This window comes from Euleptes europaea, chromosome 12 (genome assembly GCF_029931775.1).
Source record: "Euleptes europaea isolate rEulEur1 chromosome 12, rEulEur1.hap1, whole genome shotgun sequence".
Classification (NCBI taxonomy): domain Eukaryota; kingdom Metazoa; phylum Chordata; class Lepidosauria; order Squamata; family Sphaerodactylidae; genus Euleptes; species Euleptes europaea.
The window spans coordinates 38168954-38192250 of record NC_079323.1 but is presented as its reverse complement, the minus strand read 5'-3'; the positions used below and the strand labels follow the sequence as shown (position 1 = coordinate 38192250).

The window sequence follows — 23297 nt, the reverse complement described above, 5'->3', positions numbered from 1 at the left end:
AATCAGTTCTCTATTTACACCAAACATACATTAGGAAAGAAACACTGCAACACTTAACATCTTAACCCTAATATGAACCTCTTCATATTTAACTGTGAAACTCTTGATAGATTTCAACAAAATTAAGATAAAGAACACAGAGCATTGGTACTCGCTTCTAGATTTGAGTGTTACAAGAAAGTGTTTGGGGAGGCTTACACGAAGTATGCCACTATTGTTAACAATGGAGATGTTCCTAAGACCACAAGCTATCTTTAAAAAAAGGTAATAAACAAACACACACGCACACATAAGAGTTAGGACCTGCTGTTAGCTTAGGGCCTGGCCATAAGTTGACTGAAGTAAGTTTACATCAGCTAGTAATGGGCCAGATCCATAAAGTAATTACAGTAACTCATTTTGAGTTCACAGGCAAGCATGGTTTGATAATTTCACTTCCTAATGTATTGAAGAGAGACTTTGGTCAAGTAAAGTAATGTTACCACTTGAATTATCAATGTGATAGAGATGTGTAGAAAACCAGTTTCATATGTTTATAAATACTAAACTGCAGTCACATGTTTGAAGACATAGCAACCAAGTCACAGTGTACTGTCAAACTGCACCTTAATACAGATACTGTACTCACTGAAAAGCTCAAAAATACTGTAGATCATGTTGTAATGATTTCATATTACTCACAGATATATACTTGGAAATAGTTTCTACACAGCATTACCCTAGAGTGTACATCACCAATTAGGCTGCCAAAATAATTTAATACTTCATTTGCAAAGATTCTGAATTTAGATAATTTACTGAAAATGAACTACATTCCATTTTGTGCACATTTGACAAGTCCTACTCAAGTGAGTGAGACTTATTTCTAAGCCTGAAACTAATGTCCACTGAGCTCCTCTAATGATGCTGAAGTCTCAGCAAGAAACTGCATTCTTTTTTTAAAAAAACCTTGATAACCTTGATGTATTGTTCAACAGCAGAATCTCCTAAGCCAGATTTCAGAGAAAGCAACTCCCTTTCTTATAAAATTGTTGCTTCTGTCTTCCAACTCAACTCCTTGCATCTGCAGTAAGTTGTTCTCTGTACACTATTACATTTCTTTTCAAGCAGCATTAATTTTTCAAAAAGCCTCTCTATACATTCAATAGATGATTTCGCTAACATTGCTTCACTTTAAGCTGACACCTTTGTGTCTTGTCACACCTTTTCATGCTTTCACCACAAAATAGGCAATTTTTTCAGAATTACATATACTTAAAAAAAATGAATTCAGCAAATGTAAGGTTGCCTTTGCATTTAAAAAAAAATTATGCTCCTTGGTCAATGTTTTTATACAGCCCACACACTCCTTGTAACTCCACAAAGTTCTGTGAAAAGCTGATTTTTTCTCTCTTAAAATGCATCTTCACTCAAATATAGAAGTTGCATCTGTGTTTTAACTGAATGTATTTATAGCTTTGTGCTTAATTAACATTCTGAAGAGTTCTTAGGGAAACCTAACATCTTCCGAACATTACTTTTTATTTTAGTTAAGGTGAGCATTTCTATTGAAGCAACATTTAATCAACCTTTTGGAAAAGATTCTTCTGAAATGCAGCTAAAGTGTTTGGAATCTAATATTCCAGTGTTTGGAATTAAAATGCAGTGTAAAAATATAGTGATACGTTGCAAGACTGTTCATTGAAAAGTCTATTTGCAACAGGTTCAGTGCAACAAGTAATCTGTAAGAGGTACCACCCACTACAGTGTCTAATTATGGCAAGTCTCAAAAATGTAGAGGTATTCAATTCTGTGCAGAAAGCCTAAAAATAAAGCTTTGAAAAAACTGTGCCATCAGAATATTTCATATTGTAAAAATTACCTTATGTAAACAAAATGTGCCTTAGATCAGCTCTATATATGAATCAGTTTCATGTTGCTTTTTACTCAAATTTATAGCTCAAAAATATGCACCAAGATAATTCTTGATTACAAGTTTGTAGTCACAAGGAAAGACAGTTGCTTCATTTCAAACTCTTTATAATAATTTCATGGTTTTTTTTCCATTTAGCACTTCGATCTTTAACTTGTGCTATAGGCCAAATAAAGCACTATGTTAAAATTCAGATCTTGTGAAAGACAGTAGTACAGCATTGAAAAAAAATCATAAAGCAGCTTCAATACATTTAAACGAGGTTTTACATTTCATTTGTCAAGTTAGAATATAAAAAGCTTGAAAATCAACTTCAAAAAGCTTATTCCTCAAGAAAAAGTATAAACAATCTGAAAGTGATCAGCTAATGAAGGGGCTTTATGTACTGTCAAGATTTGAAAGTGGTCATTACACATACCACTCCTTTCGAGATATTACAGAACCATCTACATGTGAAACTAAGTCATCTTCATTTTCATCGTAACATTCGTCACCCAAGTATTTCATTCCTAGTGTTCCACCTTCATAGTAATCCATTGGTCTTTCATACCTGTCCTGGTACCTGTTAATAGTGTCTACATTGTTCCAGTCTTTTTTTTCAGGTTCTCCCAAGTAGTCTTTAGTTATGAGACTGTTCACTGGATGTTTTGTTTCCTTTTTCACACTGTCAGGGTAAGAATCCACATCATCTACCTGGAGAGTATCTATTTGAGATTCCTTTTGCATATCGGATGGTGGAATGTAGTTCTTTGCAAAGTAGTCGCCACGGAACGTCCTCCTTCTCCTATACCAGACAGCGCCAACCAAGACACTTACAAGTATCAGGAAAAGAGCCCCGCCCACTGCACTACCGATGATGACGCCCCAATTGTCTTCCTGCATTTCTGGCCATGATGATGTTGGAAAAAACATTAGTTTTGGTTGTGTTGTTAAACCTGTGATGCCATCAGTTGAAGAAAGCCATGGAATCGTGGGTGGTGATGTGGTAGTAGTAGGAGGATCTAATGGAAGACCAAAGAGATACACAAGACACAGAAAAGGCAAAGAATGTCAATGCAAACTAAACCAGTTAAGAGCTGATAAGAAAGCACAGTTGATGGGAAGGTAAGTGTACTCAACATAGTTTTTCATTCTTCATATATTTCCATGATTATTCATTAATTTTGGCAGAAGTACAAACTTAAAATAACAGTCATACAGCTTCTGGACAGCTCACTTAAGTATAAAAATTGATTATTTCCTGCAATTGTTTCCATGCTGTTTTAGAACAAGCACATGGGATTAATTCCAACAGCTAAACAGTGAAAATTTGCCCTATTCGCTGAAGTCAGAATTAAAAACTGAGTGAACAAAATGAACACAGAATTTATTTTGGGGTGAACTAGACTTTATTCTAATACTGATACCATTGTTAAAGAATGAAAAACTATAGACTGCATGCCAAAGTTAGCTAGATACGACTTTAACTCTTGCCCCAAATATGTGGCATTATTCAATTACATAGCTATGAAAATTGTAATCAAATACTTAGTTTGTTATGTATTTCAGTGCTTCTGAAATTCTTACTAGTATGGAAGGTACCCAGAAATAATTAACCCAAATAAGGATTTTAAAAAGAGAAAAACTTGTAGCGCAAATAAAAACAAAGTAGTTTGCAATTCAAAACCACCTGATTTCTGGAGATAGGTGCATTGCATACAATGCTTCCAATATTTGACACTGTAATGTTATACTTTACTTCTATTATGGACATTATATACACTTACAGATTGTATAGTACACACAGTCTTTATTATGCTGACTTTGCAAGTAAAGATAAATTTACATTTGGGCATTGCAAAGCTCCAGTGTTTTTACAATATGCCAATGGCATGGGTCCAGAGAACTGTGCGATTCGATTAATGTGCCCAAGAAAAGATCTGGACTAGTTTCTCAACAGCAGTTCTCCACTAGGACAGTTTCACAAACAATATGTAATACAGGATAGGAATCTGCTAGTCAAAAGAAAAAAATGTCAAAAAGGTTCACTGAGCATACCGAAGGCACTCCTGGGTCCCAACCATTACATTTAACATTCAAAGATTTTTGATTAGCTTATTTATAACACTCAGGCTGGGCTTACTCAAAAGGATTTGAGCAATCAATAAAGTTATAAAGTTTTTCCTCCCAAGGCACTACAAAAAGTTAGCAATGGGAGAAACTCAACAGTTTAGAATTTAAAATCAAAAGGTATGTAATTCTAAGCAGCTAGATATAATCACGTGGTCCCTCTGAAATATAATTAACTGGAGGAAACTGTTAATGAAATATTAGTCTGACTACTTCTTCCAAGATAGCATTAACTGAGTAGGCAGGACAACAATCTAGAAAGGTTCATTAGCCCAGGTTTTTTTTCCAGATGAATAACTTAAGCAATTTCAGCCATTAATATGATTATATTTGAACTGTATAGTTTTAAACTAACCCAAATTATAATTTAGTCTTGTTTTATGATCTTTGTAGTGTTTTCATTGTGTCTTGCTTACAGAGTTAAAAGGTAGTTTATTGAACATTATTACTGTTAGAGCTATGTACTATCTATCACTACAGGAATTGTTTATTTACATATATTAGGTGATTTGTTATCATATGTTCTTTGTGAACATATTAAAGCACATTAGCTGAATAAAGAGGAAACAGAGAAAGTAAATAGAGATACTGCATAGAAGAGATAATGGATCTTAGGCAATGATAGCTTAAAAGAAGTTAATAAAGGCCACTGATCCCTCCAACATCTTGTAATCGAACACTTATTATTTAGTAGCTATATTTTTGCAAAGAAAGCATTGCTATGGTACAGACATCTGGGGAACATCTTGAAAATTATGCTTCACAACCAGATTACAGTTCACGTCCAGGCATGAAATCAGGTAATGGGATTCTCCACCTCTTCCCAACCAAGTAACACAAACTTAGCAAACAATATCTCCTGGGCCCAACTTAGAAGCTGGAGGATATATATTTTCCTCACAAATCTCAGAAACAGGCAGAATTGCTTGGGAGCAGGTGCTGAACGTTTTCAGGCTCTCAGGCTGAGGTAGACAGAACTCAATTGACCATTAGGCTAGGTGGCTTCATTTAATCCCACCTTCCTGCTGCATCACATCAGAATCATATGGTAGACAGAGAACAGTGCACCTGGTGGTTTGGATTGCTCAAAAGGCAGGCAACTTGAGAGTGGAAGAAAAAGGGGGTGTGAATCATTTTAGACTTTTCTTCTCTCTACCTTCTGTCATGGCCCACAAAGTTTACAAGTGGCAGGCACCCAACCTGTATGCCATTTTAAGACTGTGCTTAAGCCTTTGGAAGAAACAATATTGGGGGGGGGTTAGAACATAGATTTGTACAAGGGCAGTATGATACCAGCAGTTTTATTCTCTATTCCTTGTCTGATTATGGCCAGCATGGAATTTGCCTTTTTAACACTGGGTTGATATCTTCATCGAGCAATCCACTACCACCCCCAAGATCCCTTTCTTGGTCTGTCGCTGCCAGCACAGATCCCATCAGTGTATTCGTCAAGCTGGGATTTTTTGCCCCAATATGCATCGCTTTACACTTGCTCACACTGAATCTCATTTGCCATTTTAATGCCCATTCTTCCAGTTTGTAGAGATCCTTTTGGAGCTCTTCACAGTCTGATTTTGTTTTAACCACCCTAAATAATTTGGTGTCATCTGCAAACTTGGCCACCTGACTGTTCACCCCCAACTCCAGGTCATTGATGAACAGGTTGAAAAGAACTGGTCCCAACACAGATCCCTGAGGAAGACCCCACTGCTCACATCCCTCCATTGGGAGAAATGACCATTGATTCCTACTCTCTGCTTCCTATTTTTCAGCCAGCTCTCAATCCATAAGAGGAAGAAAAAATATGGAGGGGTCAAGTTGACTACAGCAGAAGGAGGGCTTGGAAAGTACCACTTCACGAAGTTCATAGATGGAGGGATAAAACCTACTAAATGCAGAACCAACTGTTGATAACAATAGCTGGATCTCATTCACAAACCCCTGTCTTTATAGGTGCCACAAGATACCCGACCCAGTAACCTACTGCTTCCATCTTTCCTTTGAAACTTTAATCCTGAACTTTCTTCTGGTTTTCTACTAGGTCACTTATTCCCTCAATTTTTTTCTTTCAACAGTCTTTGCCATCCAAACCCTTCTTTCTCAATGTGTACTTCTTAAAACATCATCCAGGGTGTTTTCTACATACTATTATTGTACTGATTTCTGCTTGAACATTAAAGCTTATACCATTGCTACTTCCTAAATTAACCAAGCAGCAAATTAATCTGATATTTAATGTACCAATTTTATATGTAAGCAGAATTCCAGACAATAGAGTGCTCAAATATATAGTGTCATACAAACTTGAATATGTAGATAAAGAGAAAGGAAATAATGTTAAGGTATCAGCAAGATGCAAATATATGAACCATGTCTTCTCTTCACAGCACAATATCCATTTTATGCCACTTCTCAAACCAGAATTTAATCTTGATAGCCAACTGAAGTGACACCTTATTATATAAACAACTTTACAGCTTATTATATAAACAACTAAACTAGAGAAAATGTCCAGTAAGACATTTACTTACAAGGGAAGTTACTGAACAATAAAGTGATTGCAGACAGTTTAAACTGAGCTGCTTCTCACAGCTCATTACAAAAAAAATTATTTTATTGTAAGTAAAAGGGTGACCTAAAAACATTAATGAAGCAAGACTCGACAAATCCCAGGTGCTAGGGTGCCATGGCACCTAGACATTTCATTATGGCAATGATTTCAGCAATGTTTTTATTTGTAGTGCCTCTTGGCAATCCTCAGACCTACAATGCTTATTTATTATTTCACATCAGAATATGTTCTGTTGTATGGCATAAAAATGTATATGCTTCAAGTCCTTGCCATTGTTTGTTTGTATGCTAACTATACACCATTCAGCAGAGGTAGACAATCTCTTTTTTTAGCTAGTTGCTTTCTGTATTTGCTCCAATATTCAATTAGATGGAGCTTTTTAAAGCAATGATGAAATATGAGAGATTGAGGAGAAGATAGGTTAGGGTTAGAGGTTAGATTTTTGCTGTGGACATTTAACGGCCCGAACCGCGACAGTGGTGACAACTAGGGCTACCCTGTATTACAGCTTTCTAAAAATGTGAGAAACTGAAGAGTTTAGGATTAGGTTTCGAGGCAGCAATATTAAGAAAAAAATGTGGTCATTCAAGTAGCAAACCCTGAAGGCTGAAAAATGAGTCCAGCTCCAAAAAGTTTGGGCTGGCTCCTAAAGCCAAAGAAATTTTGTCAAGACATGTAAGGAAGTCCTTCAACCTAGACAGTGAGTAAGCAAAACACTTGACATTTTTAATCTCAATATCAGTCTTCACATCCAAATTACATTTAGATGAAATCACCAATAATGAATTTAAAAAAAACCTGTCCTGAACCACCAGGGGAAAAGCCTTAAACGAAAATTGTTATTCCCATGTGCATTTGAAAGAATGTTTGCTGAACCTACTGACCCATACCTCAGTCTCAACAACCACTTACAGAACTTGAGATCATGACTGACACCTTCTTTGGTTCTCCTTCCTATACTATTTTTGTGTGTAAATGAAATATGGAAACATGATCAAATGATGCAAAGAGGAATAGTGCTCACACTGTGCATTGACTCAGGTACTAATTCCTAGAAGCAGGCTTCTCTCCTTCATCTTTAGTTCAACAAAGCCTGAGGGGAACATTCAGGAAGATAAAGAAGGGAAGGAAGAGAAACAGTTGCCAAAGTTTGAAAAGATCTCTTAGACAATGAACTGCCATTCACTTGCTCTCCATATCATTTTTTCAACTATATTTTATTAGGGAGGCTACACTTGATGAGGGTATTATCTGGCAGGCTGCAAAATGACAGAGGTGGCTACATGACAATAAAGGGATGTACGTTGGAATGTAATTACTGTAGTTATTACCAGTAGCATCCACATAACGTTGAACTTCACATACATTATCCTACTGCAATCCTGTTATATAGCTCGGTATTAGCTACCATGTTATATCAGCTTCCCTACTACAATATGAAAAAAATAATGCTAATACTTATCAAGACATGAAACTCTCCTACCCAGCCAATGCTGAAGTTCATGTTCCTACTTTTGCTTTTAGCTACAGTTCTAAAGAAAATACTCAGTAGTCTTAAAAGAGGCAGAAATTGTTCCTACTTAATATATATATACATATACATATAGTACATGCATGGCCGTGTTCTTAAGGCTGGTCTTAAGTTATGGTACACCATCTTCTACAATCACAAACAATGACAGCCACTTGTATTGGGGACAGATACATCAGCAAAAATATATAGGGATGCAACACAGATATCATGCAACAAGAACCAAGTTAACTCACTGAGTGTAAGCAACCTTGAAGTTCTCTCAAGCTACTACAATTAAGAGGAAACACAACTAATCCTCAATTTTGACAATTATCTTTTTGATAGAATATCTCTAGAAATCTATGATTTAATACTAAAGAAAAAATAACTCACCTAGTATGTAGATGGTCTTTTGATCACTTCTTTGGCCAAGAGAATTGGCCACTTTACAAACATAAGTTCCAGTATAATTGTAAGTCAATGGGCTGAGAAAATGCAGAGTATTATTTAAAGGCTGTAAACCTGCAGGCCATTGTCCATCCAACCTGAATTACAAAAAAGTTTAGAGGCAGTTTGAATATTCTGTGCATTAAGCTAATACAAAGTATTTCACATTTGAATCAGAAAAACTGTGATCCTGTTTGCTACATCTGCTCAAGAAAACTGAGAGGTGTAATTCTTACCAATACTGCATTTTTTCACTTACTACTTTTCACCAATACTGCCAGAAACACACAATATAAACTTACTAAATATGATTTTAAATTTCGGGCAGACAACTTGTTACGATTGTTTACCTAAGCTGCTTTGTCTCAGGAAGGAATCTAATAAGCATCTAAGCCATTTTTGACCACTGTTTTGGTGATTACCAAAAGCTTTTCCTTTAAGATTTAGCCACAAATAGTGGATGATGTAACAAAAAAATTCCTGGACTGTACCACTTTTTTGGGGGGAGGGGGAGAACACAAGCTTCCTGTTAAAAAAACGACAACCCTCTTATAAAAAACTAGTATTCTTCTCCACTATCAAATGAAGTGGCAATGGACAGTGTTCAGAGTTTCCCATGTTCTTCTTTGCACTTGCACTTCCTTTTGACTCCTAAAAGATTAATCCTGGGATGCAGAACCCATATGAATGAATAGCTACATGGTCAGGGATAGAGATGCCGCAAATTTCTCAGCAAGCCTGTGCAGCAGACAAAGTTACTCTTGTTTGACACTCACAATCAGACTGTAAACCTATTAAGGATATGTGTTCAGATTGCATCAAGCAAACTGAACAACTTCCTGTTGGTCAGAAGCCAACTCACAGCTCGTTAGTCCTTCAGCAAAATAGCTACACAATGGAGTTGCAAAAGGGAGCTCTTCTCTCTTGTCCAAACTAGATAGGGGCAGCAGCAATGCAGTTACCTCTGCACCAAAAGGGAAAGAGCTGATTTTTCTCCTCTCCCTTCCAAGTTGAGCGTGAAAAGATGCAATGCTTTTAAACTCTGCATTGGAAAAAATAGCACAGAGAACTTCTCTGTCTCCTTTTCTTTGCAGACTAAGCTGACAGCTTGGCATAGGGAGAAGAGAAGAGTGATCAGTATCATCACCACTACCTCTAATTCTTGCATTTCAGTAAACCTGGAACAGAGCAGTTTCCAAGATGGGAGATCAACAAGCCAACTCTCAGCTGATCCCTCATCAGCCGGGAGTCAGCTTCTGATAGATGCAAGTAGCCTGTTCCTGCACACACATGAACAGGCTACGAAAAGCCTGCAAATGAATTGGTTGCCTGATCACCACTGGACAACAGAAAGTGAACTGAACTGGCAGATATTCTAGCACCCCCCTAGTTAAGGAGCTGCAATAGGGAGGAGGGGCTGATACTGCCCTCCTTCCCACACAGATCAGCATACCTCCACTGAAGAGAGAGCAAGAGGAGGGGGACATTTTACCCTCGCCCACTGCAGCTGTTAATTCCCTTGGGTCCTGAAACTCCCAAGAGTAATATTTTATGGTAGTGAAAGGGCTTACAGGAGAAGAGACGAACGCAGTGTCAGTTTCCCCAAAATTAGGGGGCAGGAACATTTTAAAGACTTTTCCCCCAAATTTTTCCAACAGAAAAATTGGAAATTTTGGTGAGTACTGGAAGAAAAAAAAAACCTCTTATGGAATATTTTCTCTTCTAGAATGAGTGAAATGCTTTTACCTCTGCTGGGCGTGCTGTAGATATATACAGCTTGTCCAAGATGCGTTTCTACACCTAGAAGGATACCGAATCTACATGAGGGGAGCATGCAGGCCTTTCACTGCTTCTCAACAGTTGCATGCCTTCTTCTGACATGACATAGTTCTTGTCACCTCTCCCTCAAACTACCATGACACATATACCTAGAGATTGGCTAAAAAGTAGCTTATTGCCCTGACTGGAGGGGGGGGGGAGATCAGAAGGAGGTGGGGCAGAAACTTCACCAATGCCTCAGAGGAAAACAGTTTTGCACTTACCTGTAACAGCTGTTCATTGAGTGGTCTTCTGTGAAGGCACACATGGGACTGTGCATGTGCAGGCCAGCCACAGAGACAAGAGTTGAAAGCTTCTGGAAGGATCAGCTCTGACAGAGCTCTCCCTCTCCCTTTCAAAAGCATCCAAGCCCTAATGGCCAAAGAACACGTGGCAAGTGGGCGGGGAAGCACTCTTCCCTCAGTTCTCCATTCGCTGCCACAGAGAGATCACATTAAGTGAGTGAGAGCCCATAGCGGACAAGGATGGAGGGATGTGTGCCTGCACAGAAGACCACTCGATGAACAACAGTTACAGGTAAGAACTGTTTTCATATTCATGGCTTCTGTGCAGTCCCACATGGGAGAATAGCAAGCTCACTTACAGTGGAGGAGGCTGTGCGCTGTCTTAACAAAACTGTGAATTCAGGACCGCTCTCCCCACAAAGGCTTCAGCTCTGGCGTCCACATCCATCGCAAAGTGATGGAGAAAGGTCAAAGGAGCAGAACACATAGCCACCTTGCAGATCTCCTGGATGTCGAGATGAGAAGAGAAGGCAGCCAAAGATGCTCAAGCCCTGGTAGAATGTGCATGCACTGACAGTGGACAGTTAACCCCCACAGTGGTGTACAGAAGTCTGATTGCGGATGATACCGATTGGGATAAAGTCTGGGTAGAGACAGTTTTTCCCTTCTTAGGACCTCAGAAACAGACAAAAGATTGTCATCTAATCTGAACTCTTTCATACAGTCCAAATAAAAAAGTAAGGCCCTGCATACATCTAGTGTGTGTTGTTTCCTTTCCGAAGAAGATTGAAGGTCTAGAAAAAAATGTGGATCGGAGAATATTTTGTGAAAGGTCAAAGTCAAAGTAGGAAGGTCGGTGGATCTCTTCATCGCTAGAGCAGACCTGATGGAATGGCCAGTATGGCAATGGTCGAAAAACCCGCATGACAGATGGAATGGTGGTGGACAACAATGATATGGAGCCCAGTGCAGATGGCACAAGTGGGCAGCAGAATAATGCGACTCCTGAGAGGAGTGGTGCTCACAGTCCGACGGTATAACTGGCATCTCAACAACCTCATCTTCAGAAGAAGAAAAACACGTCTGCCCCCACAGGGAAGTGTGTGACTTCTCCTGTGAGGAGACAAGTCAGCACCATCACTACAGGGGGTAGGACTATGACCCTGATGGCACGGAGAAGGAAAGTTGTTCTTGCAGCCTAACACCTCCTGGCATCAACCAGGTGAAGTGTGGCACCAAGGCAAGGGTAAGCATCATTGAGGTGAATCCAAATGGCACCAAGATGGGCACCAATGCTGAGGTGACGGTGCCTTGGACAGAAAAGTTTGAGACCAGCGTTGAGGTGACAGGGAAGGACATCGGGGCGGATAATAGTGGTCACAGTCAGACAGCGTTGGTAAGCTAAGTATGGTGGATGGTGACCGTTGGCACCGAGGGGACTTTGAAGTCGAACGGCCCCGACACTTTCCAGACATCGAAGTCTCGGAACCAACATGAAGAGGCACAGACAACTTGGAAGTTGCTGTCTTGTCCTTAGAAGAGGACTTGGCTGCAGTGCGCTTAGACTTCTTAGCCTTCTTCATGGGTGGCTCCAAAGTGGCCCATTGATCAACCAAAGACTGCTCCTGAGGCTGTTTAGTCAGAGGAAGGGGCGCAGAGGAAACCAAGGGGAAACGGGACCTCTTGGGCTGATCCTCAAGCTGGTCTGGCCAAAGAGATTTTTCTTAAAGGGATGCTTTTAACCTCACAGCCATCTCCTGCCTGACCTTGAGGGTAAACAGACTGCAAGCCTGACATGAAGCCATGACATGTGCCTCACCAAGGCAGAAGAGGCAATCAGGATATTCATCACTGGAAGCCATCTTCGTGTCACAACTCTGGCATTTCTTGAACAACACCATCCTTATGAAACTCGAAGCAAGATCCAGAATCAAAGAAGAACTTGCAGAAAAATCATCTCAGAAGGTGACCAAAGAACAGCACGACGCTCTCAACAAGTCCTCTCTCAGCAACAGCAGAAAGAGATCTGAGGGAAGAGTGCTCCCCTGCCTCTCCATGACGTGTCCTTTGGGCGGGAAAAGCCATTGGGACTTAGACGCATTCAGAGGGGAGGGCCAACACTGCATTGGAGCTGATCCTTCCAGAAGCTGTCTACTCTGTCTCTGCGGCTGGCCTGAGCATGTGCAATCCCATGTGGGACTGCACAGAAGCCACGAAGATTAAGCATTGTTCTCTTCATATAAAGTTGCAGACAAATCCATTTACAAAACCAACCAATTACTTTGAAACTGCATTTTAAGACTGTTTTAAACAAAATGTCATTACAATACTCCCAGTATACCTGGTAAACCACTGGTTCCCAACCTTTTTTTGACCAGGGACCACAAGGACTTTTTTGTTCAGTGCAAGGACCCCAAGGTTCAAAATAAAAATTCAGAGAATTTGAAAATAAACTTTAATCATAACTGTTAGTTAAACATTAAGCTTAGAATAATATTTGAATATATATTTTTATAAATATTTTTATTTTTTTAATTGAAAATATTAATTTATTATGGGTTTATAACTTTGTTTTGCGGACCTTAATTTAGTTCTCGCAGACCCCTGGGGGTCCATGGACCCCTGGTTGGGAACCAGTGGGGTAAACAGAGGTACATGGGCTTGTATTTTACCACTTCTTTCTAATGATAAGAGGTGTGTCAGCTGCTGAATGGGGAAGTATTTCAATCCCCCCCAACCACCATTCTGAGCTCCGCAAGCAAATTTTGGATATAAGCTACTGCTTCCAGTCACTGGGGTTCCATCAAGGTATTATGGCTAATCACTTAACTTTCAAGAACCATTCTCATTCTCATTCTCATTCTCATTCTCTCTCTCTCTCTCTCTCTCTCTCTCTCTCTCTCTCTCTCTCACACACACACACACACACACACACACACACTTTTTAAAAGAGCATTATAAATATCATTATACCCTGAAGTAATGAATTACTAACTCAGGGCTAAATTAACTTACAACACAGTGTGCAAAGACTATTCACTAGCACTGCATAAAGAATTTAGATTGAAATTGAAGATAGTTTAAAACATCTTTATGAACATTAATAGCGAAAGAAAATACTTAAAGTATCAGATATATTTGGACTAGAACTTACCGACTCCACGTAAACTCCATTGGTAGTGGATTTGCATCAGCATTACATCTAAGTAAAACATTCTCTCGGCCAATATACCAGTTGCCATCATACCCAGTTACTGTAACTTCAGGGGAATCTACAAATATAATTGTAATCAGGGATTACGAAACATGTCAGATCTTCAACCAAGAAGACAACACTGGACTTTGACAGTTAAAAACAGGCTCCCTTTTAAATATGTTCATATCTTCAAGTTAGGATTACTTTATATTCCTGTATTTCAGTCTTCTTCTTGTCAATCTATGTACAAGCTCATACAGAATTTATAGTCCTAATCACAGCATTCTTATTACTACCACTACTACAAAGCAGAACAAGTTATATGGTTCAAGGCAGAACAGAGATAAGCTATTTTAAGACAGCAACCAAAAGACTCATTTGAGAAAGTTGCTACTACAAAAAAGGTGGGGGGCATTAACTCATTTTTTTGTATTTTACGTTGTTCCCACAAGCATCCTTTTTTTTTTAATGTAGCTTAAATATTCATGTTATCCTTGGGATAGCAAAAACCATACTCAGACATCAGCTACAAGTCTGAATCAAGAATAGGAGCCATACGAATGCTACTTGCAGTAACCCTGAGAAGGGCTGAGGGGGAACCAAAATGCAGATTCAGCCCCTACTTGTGCCCCCCTCCCATTAATCAACCAACCAATCATACTGACACAGAGAATGACTGAAACTGTACACAAGCAGTCTGCACGCAGTCACCAATGACATATGAACATAGCTTTTCAGCATGGTAAAGATGTGTCTGCTTTGGAGAGTGTTTCCACCTAAAACTAGAGACACTGGTACAGGACCCTGCTTCCACAGATGCTTAGCTCCTCAGGCCATGGTGTAAGAGCCATATCAGAAGGTGTGCATGGGGGTTTAAAGACACCCCATTGTCATAGACAAGTCACTACTTGCTGGGGTTTAAACTTGCAGAGATATCAAAACTCTGCAGGGGTCTTAACATTATCCACCCCATAGCCTGATGGATCAGACTGGTTTTCAGAAGTCATTAAGGGATTTTTCTCCAGGTATGCTCTGTGCTCCTGTTAATGACCTGGTTAACCTTTGGCATGAGGAAATGACCCAGGCAATTGACACAATCACTTGTAGGTGCCCTTTCTCTGGTGTAACAGCCCAGACAACTCCTTGGTTTACTGAGGGGCTGGGTGCAATGAAAAGACAACTAGAGGAACACTAGAGAAAGGCTCAGGAAGAATCAGACAAGGCACAGGCCACAGATCATTTTGAAGCCTACTCCATAGTGTTGATGGCAGTGAAGAAACAATATTTCTCAATCATTATTGCATCCACACAGTGCAGACCTACAGAACTCGCCCGGGTGCTAAAACGTCTACTGGGTTCTGGAGTTTTGGAGGTGGACTGCTCTACAGCTCACTGCGGTAATTTTGCTAAGCATTTAGCGGATAAAATCTTGCACATCTATTTTGACTTGGACTCTACATTAGCAGCTAAAGGATCACAGTCCCAGGGCGCCATTATATCTAACTTGTTCATTCTGAGGATGTGGACAGGATTCTTGGAAGTCTGAGACCTATCACCTGCTTGTACAACCCTTGTCCTTTCTGGCTGTTTGAATCTGCATGGAGGGAAGGGGCTAGAGGACTGGGAATGGGAGACAGTAAATGTCTTCCTGAGAGAGGGAGTGGTCACCCCTCCTTGAAGCCAGTAGTGATGCATCCACTCCTAAAGAAACCTACTCTGGACCCAGGAGAATTGAATAATTATCAACCAGTCTCAAGTGTACCATTCTTGACCAAGGTGATTGAACAAGTGGTGACTGGGCAACTTCAGGAATTCCCAAATGAAGCAGATTGTCCAGATCTGTTCTAATCTGGTTTCCAGTCTGGTTATGGGATTCAGAACGCATTCCTGTGTCCTGCAGTGGCCGGGGACAGCGTGGCTGTGGCACCTCAAAGGAGGTTTTGCGGCCGCTGCAGAATAAAAAAGGGGTATTTTTAAAATAAACTTAAAAGGGGGGGAAGCCCCATAGAGAAAAGTGATGCTGTGCCAGCAAAAACCTGGCACAGCACCGCTGAGATGTAAGGGGGCGTTCCCAGCCTGAAAGGGGTCAGGAGGCTGCCTACTGGCAGCCCCACCCCCCTGGAACGCCCCAAGAATGCCTCTCAGGACACCGGTGTGAGCAGTTGCACCAGCAGGACACCAGTGGGAGGCCCAGCCAGAGTCCAAGGGCCGCACTGCTACAGCAGTTCTGGGGGACCAGCGCAAGTGCCATTACGTCGTTGTCCATGCCAGTTTGCACGATGCAAGTGGCACGGACAACGACGTAGGGTGGTCCCCTCCTAAGCCCATTTGGCCTTCTGGCTCAGGAATGGGCTGTAAAACAGCCTTTGTCACCCTGGTAGATGACCTATGCCTGGAGATGGATGAGGGAGTGCAACCCTGTTAATGCACCTAGTGGTGAATTAAACCAGCTGGGAAAGGTCATCTGGAGATTTGGGCTGAGCTACCTCCAAATGTGGATGACACTTATCTCTAACTTGCACTTCTAGCAGATCCCAGGAAGGCTGTGCAAACCATGAACAGGTTCCTGGAGGCAGTTTTGGGATAGATGAGGGCTAACAAACTGAAACTTAAAACTTGACAAAACAGTAGTGTAACTGGTAGGAAAAAGGTTTAACCCAGGAATTGGGATATCTCCTGTTATGGTTGGGGCTGCACGTAAAGCCATTGGAAGAGGCCATCTGGAGATTTGGGCTGAGTTGCAGATTTGTAGTTTGTGGGTGCAGCTGGACCCAGGCCTCCTGTTGGATAAACAGGTGGCAGCTGTGGCCAGAGATGTTTTTTACCAGCTTTGGCTGGTAAGCCGGCTACAGCCCTTTCGGAGTGGAAAAGATTTGGCCACTATAGTGCATGCACTGGTAACATCTAATTATATTAGTGAAATGTGCTCTTTGTGGGGTTGATCCTGAAGACGGTCTGGAAGCCATTATTGGTACAGAATGCAGTGGCCAGAGCACTGACTGGAGTGGGTTGTAGGGACTACAACTAGGTTTGCCAACCTCCAGGAGATAGCTGGAGATCTCCTGGGATTACAACTGATCTCCAGGCAACTGAGATCAGTTCACATGGAGAAAATGGCTGTTTTGGAAGATGGACACTATGGTATTATACCTCATTGAAGTCCCTCCCTTCCCCAAACCCCACCCTCCTCAGGCTCCACCCCCAAAATCTCCAGGTGGCAACCTGGGGCTGGCAACCCTGACCGTATCACTCCAGTTTTGTTCCACCTACACTGGCTCCCAATTTGCATCTGGGCCCAATTCAAAGTGCTGATGTTGACCTTTAAAGTCCTATATACTGCTTGGGGCCATCATACCTTACAAACTGGCTTCTGCCATTTGAGCCTACCTATCCACTCCCGTCAACTTCAGAGGCTCTGCTTCGGGTGCCCCCACCACCTGAGGTTAGATGGGCAGCAATGAAAGAAAGGACCTTCCCTGTCATGGCACCAAAACTTTGGAACCTCCCTAGGAAGTTTCCTCTGTCTCCCTCTGCCATTGTCTTCTGCCAGTGGGAGAAGTCCTTCTTGTTTTGTTAGTAGTACCCCCAATAACTGTTATTGGTCCTCCTCCCTGGTTGTGTTGTTATGTGCATTTGTGTGTTTTTACAGAATTATTATATATTTTATATATTTTAAATGCTATTTTAATTTACCACACTAACTATGGTGCGTTTGGCCATCTCAAACCAGGACCTGAAGTCAGGCTATGAAGTTGGTTTATTAGCCACATTAGCCTTACCTCTGGTTTAATCCTGGCTTTCCCATTCTCTTCAACCCTGAAGGCTGTACCTCAGTTCAGACATGATGCAAAACCACAGTTTAATTAACCTAAGCATAATTAGTTCATCATCCAAAACCTTGCTACCACACTATGATGAGTTTGGCCATCTCAAACCAGGACTGAAGTCAGGCTATGAAGTTGGTTTATTAGCCACATTAGCCTGAACTCTGGTTTAAATCTGGTTTGTTTTCCCACCAACATCCCACCTACAAAGTTGCCTGGCAAGGGCAGCCCAAGAACAGAACTGGTCTTGCCTTCAAGACGAGCAAGCGGGCCGGTTCTCGCTTGCACCAGACCTCACCCTGCCCTCAATCTCCAAGTCCTCTATCAACCCCTACCTTTGCTCTCTTAAAAACACAGCAGTGCAGCAAGCTTCTTCCCTGCATAGCTAAGGGGGAAAAAACATGCAAGTGAAGCCCAGCGTAACTTGCTTATGATCCATCCACGAAATAGTTTATACAAGTACCCTACTCATATTTATTACACTGAGATACTGTGGGGTGAGGTGGGATGGAAAGATGGTAAATAAATGTCCTACCTCAGTGTTACCTGCAGCAAGCTCCACCCCCCAATACCAAACTTGAATTAGCATTTACAACAGGTACTGCATGGTATTTGCTTTCTCTGTTCATGTAACACAATTTACTTGTATGTTTGTTCTGCAAGTGTAAACAGTGAGAGCACATTCCTTTCAAGGGCTTTTGTAGGGTTGGGGACTCCAGTACTAAATACTATTTATACATTTTAACCAAGCATAAGAGTAATTTCAGTTCAAATAGCTCCTACAAGTTATCAAGAGCAAGTTACCATTAATACTGACATTAAAATTATACAAGATAAAATTACAGTATAAATTACACAATACCCTCACAGAATATGAAAATTTGGTTTGTTCGTATTTAAAAGGCTGGGCATGCTTTTCCAGTCAAGACCCTCAGATTGGTAAAAATTGATTATGTGCAATCCTTTATTCTGGAACTAATGCATTATGCTTCCAAGCAGTAAACTGTTTTGCATACAAAAGCAGCCTTATAAAGAGCTATACCAAATTAATTGTGTGTTGTTATATCTAGTTGGGATGAGGAAGAATTCTGCCCCATCAGAATCCAGTGGGGTGAAAGCATTTCTAGAACAGATCCAGAGACTACTGTTTTCCAGCAAGTTTCAGGCCAATCCAGAAAAGAAGAAAGCAGTTTCCTAACCTTTCCAACATTGGAACATAAGGGTATTTTAATAATTATTTTTCAGTGTCGCCTCATGAGATTGGTTCTTCTGAAAAGAGAAGCAACAATCATACAAGGATAAAATGACACGAGTGAGATAACACCATGACCACTTCTGGGATCATCATATTTAAGATGCCATTAGATCTTCTTCCACGTAAGTCTGAGAAGCCGACAGGATTTTTTCCCTTAAGATTCCCTCACTTAAGTATATCTTCAACATTTTTATCCCAGCCATCCCCAAGGAACTCAAGACAACATACATGGCTCAGCTTTGTTTTATTTTCGTAACAAGCCAGCATGGCATTCTGAGAGTGTGTCACTGGCCAAGATAAACCTCACCAGGTTAATGCCGAAATGGGTCTCAGGACATACACAAGAGATACACAAGATTTGGCTGGGTGTTCTATTCACAGGTTTGTTTTTTGCCCATCTAAAAAGCAGATACCGATACAGATACCTGTGTTTTTTCTCCAATAGGGCAAATAGCAGTTTCTATGGCCACTTCAGGTTGGAAAAATGACAAGGGGAAAGGGTTACACCTCCCAGTTCACTCCAATTTGGGTCCCTAAGTGCCAGATTTTTAAAGAAAAATACTGGGAGCTATGTTCACAGTGGCCAATGACTTATCTGTGGGAGCCCTCAGTACAACATTCTAATCTCTACAATAGACAGGCCCTCTGCTATCTCTCCAATGAGAAGAACAGATTTTTGCATACATCAGACTGTTAGACACAGTATGCATGTATGTAGCATGGCCTGTAACTGTTCTAGAAACTATCCTCCCACACCCAGCAGTCTAAGACGTTGGCAACAGGATGGTTGTGGAACAAACTTTGGAAACTATTCCAGATTCCATAATTCACTATGGAGTTTTAGATGAACAGAACAAATTCTTTCTTCACTCTACCAAAACTCAGTAAAGCTATACAGGATGCTTCTACCCATTCCTAGCAATTAGAACTACAAGGATGAACTGGTAGATATAGTTAATTAATAGTTAATTAAATGATGCAAATCAATATTAAATATCAGCAAAGCTGAAGTTTGTTTATCTTTCACACTATTTGGGTTTGGCAAGTTGCTGTAATAAGGCAGGTGTCATGTTCTTCCAGTAGTGAGTCCACAGACATAACCGTGGTATGTGGCGGGACAAGGCAAGGGAGACAGAAAGGGAGACTAAAGCTAGCTCTAGACTGGAAAACCTGTGTATGATTTTTTTAAAATAACAAAGAAAATGAAGTGCCTCAGTCATTCAATTAGAAAGTCAGTTACAGTGATGCAGCTCATAAGGTTTCTTCTGAGACCCCTTTATCTGTAACCTCTGTAGTGTTCTTGGGTGTCATGTGTTATGCTGTCTCCTTGCCTTCTTTATTTTCACTGCCACCAAAGGCTCTCGCCTTAGAACTCTTAGTTGGACCTAAAGAACAGGATGGCTTAGTTGTATATGGTATAATGACAGGACGGTCAGTGCATGCGGGTGCTCTGAGATAAAGGGGGACAAAATTACTCTAAAGAAAGCAGTTATTTCTCTTAAATACAGAATTTATTTATAGGTATAATAGCATAATGATTCCTGTATGGTTAATAAGCTTAATGGTTTCAGACAGGTACACAAGTGTAATGGTTCCAGATAGGTTCTCTAAAGTTCCTTAAATTAATCTAGTCTCAAAGGCTTATTTTCTCACTTGCCGCTTAGGCTCATAATTTGCACATTGCTTAATTTTCCTATTAATTTTCACAGAATTTAGGCAAATAACTTCCGTACAGAACAGATTTATCCCACAGAACTATACAGCACCTCACCCAGTTCTTTCACACACTTCACTAACTGGTTCCCCCCCCCTCCACACACACACACACAATCCAGTCAACTCCACCCCCTAGGGTACAGCTACCATCCAATCATAACACACTTCAATCACCCATCCAGCCCTCTCTTTATTACTCACAGGTCTGCATTTTAAATCATAGCAACATACATTAAAAAAACTCCACATTAAAACTTAGAAATAAAACACATACAAAATATTTACATAGTGAAAACATCAAAGAGCTGCTGCTCACAGTTCGTATCTGATAGAAGTAACCAGGCTAATGGCAATCTGCATGTCAGGCTTAAAGCCACTTAAATTTGTTTCAAAAGTGTCTGATGGTAATTTATTTATTAAGTTTGTACCCCGCCCTCCCCGGCACTGCTGGGCTCAGGGTGGCTTCCAAAAAAACAAATACAATAAACCATGTAAATATATCAGCATTAAAACATACAACTAAGATATTTAAAACTAAACCCAATTTAAACAAAGATGGTGACCGTCCTAAAAAATATGCTCACCAAGGAGGTTGGCCAGAGATGGAAATCAGAAAGGCCAATAACTTTCAGGCAGTCCACCGGACCAAGGACATGAAAAAGGCAACAGCAACGGGAATGGAAAAGGAACAACAAAGGGAAAGAAAGACAGAAAGGATAGGATAAGGGAAGGAGAGGAATGAGCCTTGGTTACTCACCGTGAAGGCTTCTTCTGCTCAGAGGGACAAAGGGCATCTTCAAAGTGGGTGTTTCCGTTTCCTCTTAACTCGGGAGGCAGGAACCAATTATTTAAATTTTTCCAGCCTACTGGGGTAAACGCCCCCTATAGCCATTTCAAACTTTCCAAGCCTTATATCGTTAACAAGAACATTGAAAGAATTCAGTCATGTGTAATTGCAGTATACCTAACCTGAAAAAACTACTTAAGTTTTGATTAACAGAATATATAATAGACGTCAGGGAGGGCAAGATGCCCTTCGTCCCCCTGAGCAGAAGAAGCCTTCATGGTGAGTAACCAAGGCTCATTCTCTCTCAGAGGGACTAGAAGGGCATTTTCAAAGCAGGATATACAAGAGCATTCCCTTATCTGGGAGGGTTAGACGTCTTGAACTACACTCTGCATGACCCTTCTGCCGAAGGCAGCCTCTGCTGAGGAATAAAGATCTAACTTGTAATGTCGTACAAAAGTAGACACTGAGGACCAGGTGGCCGCCCAGCAAATCTCCTCGATGGGAGCCTGCCTGTCAAAAGCAGTGGAGGTGGCTGTACTTCGGACAGAATGTGCGGTGATGCCCCCTGGAATGGGTAGCTTGCTCTCCTGATAAGCTGACTTAATGCAGGAGGCAATGTTGCGGCTGATAGAAGCCCCAGACATGGGTTTACCCTTGTTAGGAGGTGAAATGTTAATAAACAGGGAGTCAGATCTTCTGATAGATTGAGCGCGAGAAATGTAAATGTGTAGGGCTCTTCGTAAATCAAGAGTGTGCCATGACTTTTCTTTGGGAGTTTTAACATTGGCACAGAAGGAGGGCAAGACTACGTCCTGCTCTTTGTGGAACCTAGTGTTGTATGTTGGTGTAAAGGAATGGTCGTGTCTGAGAATGACCTTATCCTTGTGAAAGGTAAGGAGCCCTGGCCTAATTGAAAGAGCACCTAACTCAGAAACTCTGCGAGCAGACGTGACTGCTGTCATAAACAGAGCCTTCATTCTGAGCCACTTGAGGCTTATCTGTGAAACAGGCTCGAAGGGAGGCCTAGTGAGGGCTGTAAGTATGGTGTGAAGACTCCACGTGGGAAACCGGTGTCTGACAGGAGGTGAGATAAGGCTCAAGCCTCTGAGGAATGCCTTAATATGAGGATGTTTGGTTAGTCGATATCCCGATGCACTAGGTACTATGGTGGCTATTGCAGCCAGTTGCCTACGAAGTGTGGAGGGAGATAAACCTAGCTTTTGGCCTTCGTGAAGAAAGGATAAGACTCCTGCGGTTCTAGGCTTAAGTGGATCAATAGATTTACGTCTGCACCATCTGGCAAGCGCTTTCCAGGATGGATTATATATTATCTGAGTAGATGGTCTACGTGCTGCCTGAATGGTGTTAATGATGTCAGTACTGTAACCTAAGGCTGAGAGTCTTTTCCGTTCAATTCCCAGACGGTCATTTTGAACCATCCTGGATTGGGATGACAGATTGGCCCCTGTACCAGGAGCAGGAGAGATTAGAATGTATAGATATGCTTCGGTGAGGTCTATGGATGTGAGAAAGTCCATAGGCCTTAGAGCCTCTGAGACTGACCTCAGTTTCCATACAGGAACGTTTTAAAGGTATAAATTTGTTGAGAAGGTTGAGGTCTAGGATCGGTCTGCAACCTCCGTCCCTTTTGGGCACTGTGAAGAAAAATGAATAAATTCCTGATGAGCGCTCCAATGGAGGTACCGGCTCTATGGCCTCGATGTCTAGTAAGTGTGGAATGGCCTCTAAGGATCTTTGAACCTTGGTTTTGTCTTTTGAACCTGGGGAGACCACTAGTCTGTCGGGCGGAATGTGCGAAAATTCTAGACTGTAACCGTGTGCGATGATGTTTTCTACCCACTGGTCTGGATGGGAGGATAACCACTGAGGTAGGAAAAGA

At 41.0% G+C, this 23297-nt stretch overlaps 1 protein-coding gene across 1 annotated transcript in view; it reads right to left on the bottom strand.

Annotated features, from left to right (window-relative positions):
• The window catches only part of NECTIN3 (nectin cell adhesion molecule 3), a 74824-nt gene that overhangs the window by 13259 nt on the left and 38268 nt on the right, over positions 1-23297 (bottom strand). The window contains exons 4-5 of the mRNA XM_056858180.1: positions 13771-13888; positions 8500-8651 (exon numbers count right to left, since the gene is read on the bottom strand). Of these exons, the coding sequence (XP_056714158.1) occupies positions 8500-8651; positions 13771-13888 (270 nt within the window). The remainder of the gene's footprint in view (positions 1-8499; positions 8652-13770; positions 13889-23297) is intronic.